The sequence below is a fragment of the Rhinopithecus roxellana genome, chromosome 1 (assembly GCF_007565055.1).
Source record: "Rhinopithecus roxellana isolate Shanxi Qingling chromosome 1, ASM756505v1, whole genome shotgun sequence".
Lineage (NCBI taxonomy): Eukaryota > Metazoa > Chordata > Mammalia > Primates > Cercopithecidae > Rhinopithecus > Rhinopithecus roxellana.
The window spans coordinates 49,799,589-49,810,449 of record NC_044549.1 but is presented as its reverse complement, the minus strand read 5'-3'; the positions used below and the strand labels follow the sequence as shown (position 1 = coordinate 49,810,449).

General features: G+C 53.0%; 1 protein-coding gene across 7 annotated transcripts in view; it reads right to left on the bottom strand.

Moving 5' to 3' along the window:
• Nucleotides 1–1,679: 1,679 nt before the first annotated feature.
• Nucleotides 1,680–10,861, bottom strand: part of EFCC1 (EF-hand and coiled-coil domain containing 1) — a 41,530-nt gene continuing 32,348 nt past the window's right edge. Inside the window, exons 4-9 of one of the 7 annotated variants that reach the window (XM_030942735.1) lie at nt 9,502–9,646; nt 8,105–8,270; nt 5,291–5,431; nt 3,498–3,567; nt 2,551–2,688; nt 1,680–2,192 (exon numbers count right to left, since the gene is read on the bottom strand). In XM_030942735.1, the coding sequence (XP_030798595.1) occupies nt 2,552–2,688; nt 3,498–3,567; nt 5,291–5,431; nt 8,105–8,270; nt 9,502–9,646 (659 nt within the window). In that variant the 3' untranslated portion in view covers nt 1,680–2,192; nt 2,551. Of the gene's footprint in view, nt 2,689–3,497; nt 3,568–5,290; nt 5,432–8,104; nt 8,271–9,501; nt 9,647–10,861 lie in introns of those variants that run through there. The other 6 variants (XR_004060452.1, XM_030942726.1, XM_010354674.2 and 3 more) reach the window with 6 other exon arrangements.

Here is a 10,861-nt window from a genome sequence, read left to right as displayed (position 1 = left end):
CTAGGTGTAGTTTTTTCTTTTCTTTTCTTTTTTGCATGTAACCTACTTGTGTTCTATGAGCTTCCTGGATCTGTGTCTGACATTAATTGAGGAAATTCTAAGTCATTATTACTTTAAATGTGGTTTGTGTTCCTTTGTCTTTTTCTTCCCTTTCTGGTACTCTCATTATGCATGTTATAGCTTTTGTAGATGTCCCACATTTCTTGGATATTCTGTCTTTCCCCCACACCTCTCGGTCTTTTTTCCTCTTTGGTTCTTAGTTTTGGAAGTTTCTAGTGACATATTCTTAAGCTCAGCGATTCCTTCCTCAGCTGTGCCCTGTTTGCTAATGAGCCCATCAGAGGCATTCTTCATTTCTGTTACGGTGTTTTTTATCTCTAGCATTTCTTTTTGATTCTCTTACAATTTTCACCTCTCTGATTACATTTCCCATCTGTTCTTACATTTGTCGACTTTTTCCAAGAGAGGGCTTGCATATTAATCACAGTTGTTTTAAATTTATAGCCTGATGATTCCAACATCCCTGCCATATAGGTGGGTCTGATTCTGATGCTTGCTCTGTTTCTTCAAACTGTGCTTTTTGCCTTTTAATCTGCCTTGCATTTTTTGCTAAAAGGCAGGCATGCTGCACTGGGTAAAAGGAACTTTTACCTTTTACGCAGAGGTCAAGAGGCCTTTAGTGATGTTCTGGGAAGGTGTGGTGGGAAGGGATGTGTTCTATAGTCCTATGATTAGATCTCAGTCTTTTAGTGAGCCTGGGCCCCGGGCTGTGAACGAACGTCTTAGGTTTTCTTTCTCTTAGGTGGGACAGGATGGCTGAAGGGACTGGAGGTGGGTATTTCTCTTCCCCCAGTTTGATTAGGCTCTAATCAAATGCTAGTGGGCTAGGCCCTGGTAAAATAGTTTCTTTTGATGGAAGGCCTTGTTAAAAAGCACAGAATGTCCTGGCATATTTTAAAATGGTTACTTTCTCCTGTTCCTGCCGGAAGCACGAGGGGACTTTTTCTTCTGTTTTCACTGTGCGAACATAGTAAAACTCCTGGAGGTAAAATTCGCAAAAGTGTGGGGGTCCCCCTGTGATGAGGTTCCCTGTAATGAGGGCCCCCTGGAGCTTTGAACTCTCGTATCTGTCCGCAGTGAGTTTTAACCCGTGTGTAGGTTCATGTAGCCACCACCATGATCAGGACACACAGCAGCTGGCCCTGCGACCGAGCTGGGACACATGGGAGCCTGCCTGGCCTGGGTCCCGCAGGCAGTGCAGAGCCTGAGGTACAGGGCCAGTGGGCTCCATGGAGACGTGAGGAGCAAGCTGGGCGCACCCCTGCCTGCTCAGACCACCTTCCCGGGGCCAGCTCTGTACATGGCCCCATGGATCCAGGGGCCTGTCCCATCTAATTGGACCAGGGGTGGGGGTGGCCTTTCTGTGGTGGCCACTGGCCTTGGTCTCTTTTATTCCATTTCCGGAGGAACCATCTGAAAGTTGCTGGGCCTGTTTCCCTGCTTAGGCGTTTGCAGTGGTTACCTGAACGAAGGCCAGGGTGAAACTCATCATCTTTGCCACCCTCCCTCCACCTCCTCCTCTGCCCCTGCCCCTCCCCACCAAGGTTCAGAGCAGACAGGGCTCCCCTGACTCCTGCAGTTTCCCCAGGCATCCCGAGGCTCGGACAGACCCCTACTGGTTGGGCTCTTACAACACTTTATTTTACCTCCATTTAGCACTGGTTTCACCCCCATGGCACTGTTTGGCAGTGGATCTTTCTCTCTCATGACAGTTTAAGCTAGGTGATACCGGACATCTGGGCCACTCCTTCCTGCAACCCCATGACGCAGTTCGGGAGGAGGGGCTTGCAGTTCGGGAGGAGGGGCTCACAGTTCAGGAGTTAGTGTGTGTTCAGGAGCAAGGGCTCCAAGCACTGCATTCCTGGGGCCCCCTGCTGGTTCCACAACTTTGCTCTTGCCTAAATCCTACCTGTCTTCTAGAGCTGGTTCAAGGCCAGCTTTCACCAGGGAGCCTACAGTGATTATTCCTTCCTTGGAATTCCCGCAGCCTTTCCTAGTCATCAACATTTCCTGGGGTGTGGAGTGCTTTCCTACAGACCAGGTATCCCAAAGGTTGGGCCCAGTCTCCCTTGCAGCAGGCATGCTGGTGGGAGGAAGGAGACAGTGCTGGGAGGGGAGGAGATCCTGAAACCCTGGGGAAGAGATTCAGGGTCAGACTCAGTTAGAAAGTGGGCACCTCTGCCCTGTGGGCAGGGGAAAGATACAGCATCAGGTGCAGGCTGATCCAGCAACTGCAGGGCTTTAATGTGGACTCTGGTGGCAGGAATGCAGGGGCTGCAAGGGAATGTGGAGGAGCCCAAGGAAGGGGTGGCTTCCAGGGACTGCAGTGGGAGGCTCTGGGCTTGGGCTTAACCTTGGAAGGAGCCAGCAGAGACTCAAGTTCTGATGATGTGACGGTGGTCAGACCAGCTGTCAGTGGTTGGGCTGATCATGGAGGCTGGTCCAAAGGCAGTCAGGCTGAGCAGGGTGCCCACAGGCTGGGCCACTAACCTCAGCAGGAGACGAGGAGGTGGTTGGCGAGCGCAGCTGCTGCAGAGGCTGGTGCCGAGGGCTGTCTCCTCAACAGCTGGCAGGCAGCCAAGGCTTGGTGCAGGGCATCCAGGATGGCTGCGGGGCTGGGCCTCCCCACTGGAGGGAAACAGCAGGCAGGGAGGGCAGGATCAGTCCACTCGCCTTCACCCACAAAGCCACTGTCCCTCCTTCCTGAGACCCAGCCACCCTTATCCCCTGTGCCCCTCCCCAGCCCTGCCCAGCTTCCTCGCTCTGTGGACCACCTTCCCTTAGGACCCCGGAGAGGGGGCTTGGAGCACACAATTTCTGATCTCCTCCACGAGGGCAAGGACTGCTCAGGGCAGTGGGTGCACCTAAGCTCTGCCCAGTGGTGCCTGGGGAGGTCAGCGAACAAAGGGCTTTTGGTTGCCCTGTCAGCCTATGAAGCCCCGTGAGTCGGGAGCTCGGCCTGGCTGCACCAGGCATAAGCTGGCACTCCTGCCGTTCTGCTCCCTGAGCTTCATGTAAACAGCGGGTCCGTGTTACTGAGTGCTTAAGGGAGATGTCTCAGCCTTGGGTGTGGCCAGCACTTGACCCCTGTGCCTCAGTGTCTTCCTCTGTACGAAGGGGATAACAACTCATTCCTTCTAGGTCCCTCATAAGGATTCAGGGGTTTAAAAACCCTTGGGGTACCTCCCCCACATGTGGCTGCAGTGCTGCCGGTGGCGCCCACCCATCCCTCACTGGGCTTCTGTCTGGCATTTCTGCCTGAGGCTTCTGTGCCTCTGCTCTTGCTAAAAGCCCCTTCAACTTTCTAAAGCATGGAGGGCAGGAATAACATGATTGTTTTGTAAACAAGATGCTAAGGATGAAGCACGCTGGAGTCTCCTCCTCAGGACACCCTCCAGCCACTGCCTGGGCTCTGAGAGACTGGGGTGCTCTCCTACCGTGGGTGGGGTCCCTGAAAGCGTCCAGCGTGCTCAGCAAAATCTTCCCCAGGGCTCTTTTCGATATGTTCTTAAAAAGAAATGGAGACAGGGCTGGATCAGACTAGTTGCTGTGTCACTGTTCAGCCGATGGGAACTGGTGTCCCCTAGGGGCTTCTGGGCAGCTCCGTGGGGACAGATCAAGCCCCCCTCCCCAACCCTCATCCCTTCCTGGCCCCCTACCCCTAGGCTGCCCACCCTGTGCTTCCCAGAGATTCTTGGAGGGTGAGTGGGGCAGTGGGCAGGATCCATGCCATCAAAGATCACGTACCTGAGGATTACCATCTGTGCCCAGGTAGACACTGGGAAATAACCCTAAGAGCATTTTTATGCATTGCTCATTTGATCTTTGCAACAACGTATTTTATTATGCCCGTTTTAACCAGCAGAAAAAAGCAATGCTGGGAAAGAATGCGAAATTTGCCTAAGGCACCCAGCTGGGAGGTGGAGGGGCCGCATCATCTACCCTGAGGCTGCATGGCCCATGGCCTCTGCTGGGAACCACTGCCCTTGCCTGCCTGGGCTAGGATTGGCCTCTCGGGGCCCATCCCCAGGTCTCTGCTTGCCCAGGATGTGAACACTGGGCTGGACCTCGGCAGCTCCGGGTCCCAGGCAGCCCGACGCACAGGGCACAGCCCACTTCAGAGCCCCACAGACCTGGGTCTTCCTTTCTTTCTAATCCTTATAGCCTTTCCCTTTCCTTTTGCTGCATTGGATGGAACCTCTGCTTCGCATAAAAACAGTGATGACAGGCATTCTTGTCTTGAGTCTGATTTTAATTTTAATTTAATTTAATTATTTTTTTGAGGTAAGGTCTTACTCTGTCACCCAAGCTGGAGTGCAGCGGCACAATCTCAGCTCACTTCAACTTTTGCCTCCTGGACTTCAGCAATTCCTCCCACCTCAGCCTCCCAAGTAGCTGGGACCACAGGCACACACCACCATGCCCAGCAAATTTTTTTTTTTTTTGTAGAGATGGGAGAGGGGGGTTTCACCATATTGGCCAGGCTGGCCTCAAACTCCTGAGCTCAAGCCATCCACCCACCTTGGCCTCCCAAAGTGCTGGGATTACAGGCATGCGCCACCATGCCCAGCCACATCTGATTTTAGGGGGATTCCTCTGAACATGTCACCAGTCAGTGTGAGATCTGCATGAAGTATTTGGTTGAGAGCCCTTATCTGGTGAAAGAAGAACTCTACTATTCTTAATTTGCTGAGGAGTTTGATAATCAAAGGAGATTGAATTTTATTGACTTCCTTTTCTGCATCAATTGAGATGATCATCTGGTCTTTCTCCTTTAATCTGCAATGTGGTGTATTTTGGTAATAGATTTTTTGATGTGGGATCATCCTTGAATTTCTAGGATAAGTCCAACTTGGTCATGTTGCATTTCTTTAAACACTGCCAGATTTGGTTTGCTAGTATTGTGTTTAATAATTTTGCGTCCATGTTTAAATGTCACATTAGTTTATAATTTTCCTTTCTTGTCTTTCTTCTATTTATCCTCTTCTGGTTTTGAGAACAGAACCAGAAAATGATACATACAAGAGTTTTATTAGCTTCTTAAAATGACCTGGGGAGCCCCCCAACCCTATTTTTGGTTGGTTCCTCTGAGCCTCCATTTCTGCATCTGTAAAATGGGGTAACAGCTGCCTACTGTGAGGAGAGCCTAGAGCCTGGTGCCTGACACAGGTGGGGCTCCCTCCAAGAGCTCCTTTCCCTTCCCTGAGTGTGGCAGCTCCCGTGAGCCTACCAGGTCCCGGAGCCTCTGCAGGAGCTGCAGCACGTCCACCAGCTTCTCCTCCAGCAGGGACAGCCGCACCCTCTCAGTCTCCACCATCTGCAGCTCCAGCCTCAGGTGCTCATTCTCTTCCACCTTCTGCTGCAACTCTGCCTGGGGAGAGAAGGGGGCTCAGTGCTTACCTTGCTGGCCTCCCCCGGCCTTCCAGGTGACCAGATCAACTACTCCATCTCCCCAAGGCGGGTGCTGAGGCCCAGAGAAGCTGAGTGTGTGGCCTAAAGCCACACAGCGAGTTGGACTGATGTAAAAATTGTGTATTTTGTTTCCTACTCTAGGGACTCCATTCTCCCTTCTCTTCTCTGGTTTTGTTGTATTTTATTTTATTTTTTTTAACAAATTAAGTTTGGTGGGAAGCAGCAGAAACCAATCTGGCTAGCTTACACAGAGAGGAAATTTACAGCAGGCTAGTGGGCAGATCCCAGAATGGACTGGCAGCTGGAGAACCTCAGGAATGGGACAGGGTTGAGACAGTGGGAGTGTCCCAAGCCTCTTATCCAAGAGCCACAGCTGAGAAGGACCCTCTCCAGCCATTCCCATCCCACAGCATGGAGAGTCCCAGGAGAGGGGCCTGGTTGGCCCAGTCTGAGTTATGGGCCCAGTCTTGGCCAGGGAACCACCGAAACCGTCAGTCATACCCAGTAACACTAGGATGCCAGGCAGTCACAAAGTGCTTTGTGGCCCCTGCCTTCTAAAGCAGGCATGCCAGGCACGAGGCAGTCCCTTCCCCTGGCACCAATGGAGGGAAAGAGAACCAGTGGAAAGTGTGGTGGCCAAGGGCGCTCAGGGTCCACTCTGGGCTTGGGCAGGAGGAGGGAAGGCCCAGTGCCTCTGCTCTCTAGGGATGAGACTGGAAGGCCGGCTAATTTTAGGATCCTCCAAGTCCTGTTTCCTTGAAATGTTCTTAGAAGGGTGGCTATGCCCTTCAGAACTTTGTGACTGCCAGTTTATTTCCTGATGGCCCACAGTACTGCACCCTTCCCAGCCACAAGGGCTACGACTTTCCTGAGGGGTGCCTGGGCAGGCAAGATCAAGGCCTCCAGGAAAGCAGAGCGGTGGTGGAGAAAATGTAGAAACAACTTTCAACTTAGGAGACCTGCACAACACAAAAGAGTGCTAGAAACAGGGACAGCTGTGGCGCATGTTTGCTGAGCACTCACCACAAGTGTTCACCTGTTTGATACATGCAGTATAGTACCATTATTATGCCCATTTCACAGGTGAGGAAACCGAGGCACAGAAAAGTTGAGTAACTTTTCCAAGGTCACATAGGAAATGGAGTCAGGATTTGAATCCTGGCAGCCTGGCTCCGGCACATAAACACCATGCAGTGCTACTTGGTGTTAGCAGACTTCTCTGGGGAGTAAGTGAGGGGTGCCCCTATCCCGGTGCAGGGATTCCACAAGCTGGAGGTGGTGCAAACCCGATCTCACTGGAAAGTTTAGCTGCAGCCACACCAGCTTGCCCTGTAATGACATTCAACTTTGTTTCCTTTTGCACATTTCAGCAGAATGTTTGCATAGTCCTGGTCTTTGTCCAATCTACTGCAGCGCTCCAGGGCCTGCTACCTTCTGTCTTGGTCTCTGATTTCACGCACTAAGAGGCTGGAGCCCAAACAGACCCCTCTGCTCCCTCCTGCCCCCAGTGACTCAACTCCTGGCCTCAAGGCGGAGCGGTGTGGCCGCCTTGGTTCAAGGAGGGCACACTGGCGTGGATGAGGCATGGGCTCCCAGCCCAGCCCATCTGACCTCTCTCAACCCGTTTCCTACTCATTGGGCTCTTTGAACATAAAGTAAGACAAAGCACATCAGTGCCGAGCGTGTGGTTCATGGGTCGTACAAGTCAGCTGGTATCATTTTTAAAAAGTTATTTAAGGAACTAGGACTTCATCATGCCATACATAAGTAAAAAGCAGTACAGACTTAGAATTTCAGATGTATAAATATAAAACTATGTCAAAAGCAGTATGTAAAAGCACAGTGGGCAATGGCTTAGTAAAATGACAGCTTTCAGCAGCATTGCACACTTGGCTACTGTGGAATAGAGAAGTTCCTATAGAGTAGAGAAGTTCCTATAGAGAATGAGAAATGCGAAGTGGTTTTATTGAAATGGAGACAGCTGGATGCCCGGCCTCTCTCCCCATCTTCTTGCTACCACACTCCCTTTCTTTTGGGAAACTGCCCCTCCTCCACTTCATCTGACTTTGGTGGCAATGCCAATCACTGAACCTGCCCCACCACCACAGGGATTGGCCCAGGGACAGGCACATGAGTGAGGTGGCCAATCGGAGTTCGTCCCTGAGATTTCGTGTATTAGGAGTGAGACTCATTTTCCTCTGAGGGTTTCCCAGGTGGGCTGATGGAAGTCTAGGGCTGTTAATGGTCCTGCCTTCCCTTCCCCCATCATATGAAGCAAGCCCTTTTGAAGCAGGGGAAAGTGAGACCACCTCCTACAGAAAAACACAGCAGACAGATGGAGACAATCTGTTCTGAGTCCCTGGACCCAGCTGTGCCTGAAGTCCAGATCATCTTCTCAGCTCCATGTTCCAATAAATTCCTGTTTTGCAATCAAGCTAATTTGAGGTGGGATCCTTTAATATGCAACCAAAAGATTTCTTATTAAATTTAAATCAGAGGAAATCACCTCCCTCTGGGCCTTGGTTTACTCATTTGGGAATGGGGCACGAGACTTGGCTGCAATCCCTCAGACCCTTCCAGCTGTGAGATCCTCTAGAATTGCTCCAGCCTTTGATCTCTGGGATCTGCTGACCTCCTCCCCAGAGGTCCCCAGGGTCCTCCCACCGCAGCCCTGAGTCCTCAGCTGCTCCACCAGCATGGCAACGCAGGCCTCCAACTCCCCCAGGGTGCAGGCATGGTCGGCACCGCCGAAGTGACCAAAGTAAGTCATGAGCTTCTCCGCCGTCTGGTCATCACACCTGCAGCAAAGGAGAGGGCCTGCATTGCAGGGGGCTGCTTCCCAGAGCCCACTCTGTCCAGCCTTGGAGAGGTGGTGGTGGTGCGGAGTCGACCTCCTAAAGCAAAGCCAGGCCACGGCACCTGCCTGCCCAGCACCCTCCCACAGCCCCCATCTCACTCTGAGGAAAAGCCAAAGGCTTCACCTGATCTGCCCCGTGAGCTTTCTGACCTTCCCTCCCACCCACCCACACTCATGCTGCTCCAGCCACAGTGGCCTCCTGGCGGTCCCTCCAACATGCCTCAGGGCCTCTGCACTTGCTCTTCCCTCTTCCTGGAATGCTCTTCCCCCAGCATCTGCATTGCTTATTCCCTCGTTTCCTTCAGGGCTCTGCTCAGAGAGGCATTCCCTACATCTCCCTGCCCCGCCTCTGTCCCTACCCCTGTGTGACCCCTCTTCCTCACGCCTGTCACACTCACTAGAGGATCCAAAAGAGGAGGCCACTGTCTGGTTTACTGCAATTTTCCCTGTCCCTCAGATTTTGCCTGGCAAGTAGTAGGTGCTTCATAAGTGTTTGCTGTTGACATGAAGAATTGGTGGTAACAACAACTCCAGAAAATCAACAGCATTTTATCATACAATAATAACTGTTGCCCCCACCAGCGTTCCCACCTACTGTGCACCAGGCACCTGTTAGGCATTGTATATCTTTGACCTCAAATCCTCACACAGCCTCTGCCACACAAGTGTCACCATCCCATCTTAGAGACGAGAAGACTGAGGTTCGGAGAAGCCAGGTGATTTGTCCGAGGTGTCCCAGGTGTCCTGGGCCTGTCCTCGGTCCCCATGAGGGTGGAGGTGAGGATGAAACAGGGAGCCAGCACCGGCCTGGGGCCAGGCTGGAGAGCTGTGAAAATGGTGTGTGGCAAGGGGTGATGGGTTGGGAAGGGGTCTGAGAGGGACAGTGGTGTCTGGGAGTGCCACAAGAGCTCCGGTGCAGGTGCTGGTGAGAAGGCACGAATGGGAATTCAAGCCAGCCATGAGCTGTACCCTGGAAGGTCATCCCACTTCATCCTCTACATGCTGGTGGGCCTTCCCACCTCTCCCTGAGGGACAAGGGGACAGAGCCGCAGAGGGGCTGGGAGGTGGCTGAGCAAGGCTAACCAGCCTCCTGGGTGCTCCTGGCTTCCCTGGACACCTCTGAGTGTGAGAGCCTGAGGCCCACAGTGGCTGACCCTAGACAGGCCACACACCTGCCTCCGCAGCTGGAGAGCCGGGCCAGCAGTGTCTTGGCCTCGGCTGCCGGCGTCTTCTGCTCCTCCCGCCACTTCTCATCCTCCTCCTCCTCGTCAGAGGCGGCCTGGCCCTCCACAGATCGGAACAGCTGCTCGTCCACTGCTGGGGAAGCACAGGATGTGGGGATGCAGGACAAAGGGTGGGGAACCAGGCATCCCTCCCCAGGTGGCAGCCCGAGGGGAGGGCTCTTGTGCCATGTCCCCTCTTGAGATAGCCACCCCCCACATCCCAGGCTCCTATGTGGTAAGGCCACCAAGGCTGGGTCTGCCTCCCTGTAATGTGACCAGCCCAAGAGTGAAGCTGGCCAGTCAGAGCCCCTTCCTGGGACTTTACACAGGGACATTGGGAGAAATGCTCTCTTTTTCTTCTCTTTCTTTTCTTTCTTTCTTTCTTTTTTTTTTTTAAAGAGACAGAGTCTTGCTCTGTCACCCAGGCTGGAGTACAGTGGTGTGATGATAGCTCACTGCAGCCTCAAACTCCTGGGCTCAAGTGATCCTCCTGTCTCAGCCTCCCAAAATGTTGGGATTACAGGCATGAACCACCGTGCCTGACTTCTTCCCTGTTTTCTAAGATGACACAAGCCAGGCTCTGTCTGTGGTCTCAGAGATAAGTGTTATTTCCATTTTAGGCCATGGCAACCCCAGTCAGGAAAGGCCAAGCCAGTCTCTTAGGAGCTGGGGTGGGTTCCTCAAGGTACGGGCACCAGGATGGACAGATTTTCAATGCTCAGGGAACTGCAGGCATCTAATGTTTGGAGTAATGTGGAGGAAGGGGGTGTGACGCATGTGACTGTCTGTGGTCCCCAGTGTTGCTTGGCCTTGACAGTGGGCTCCCGCCTGCGTTAGCATCAGGAAGCCCGGGGGTCTGTGTGGCCCCCTGGTGTTCTGCTGCCCAACCTCAGTCCCCATTCCTGTCCCCAGGGGAGTCCCACTCCCTCCTCTTCCTCACCACCCAGCTCCAGGGGCACTTGAGTCAGGCCCAGCCAGGCTGAGTGCAGCCTCCTCTGCGACTGGTTCAGGAAGGGCAAGGGACCCTGTGGGAGCCACTGGAGTTAGCCCAAGACTTGGACTCAAAACTTGCAGGGAAGAGAAATGCCCTCCATGCTTCTGGCCTGGGAGTTGAGAGGACCAGGCCTGGAGCCGCTGGTGACCATCTTGCCACTATGAGGGGAGTGCCTCCTGTGAAATGAATCACTGCAGAGCAACGCAGGGCCAGGCGTGGAGACAGTGGTGCTGCTGACATTTCAGCTGTGCCTGAAGCTTGTGTGGACTTTGAAGCTACGTGAACCAGTACATTCTCTTTTAACTTAAGCTGGTT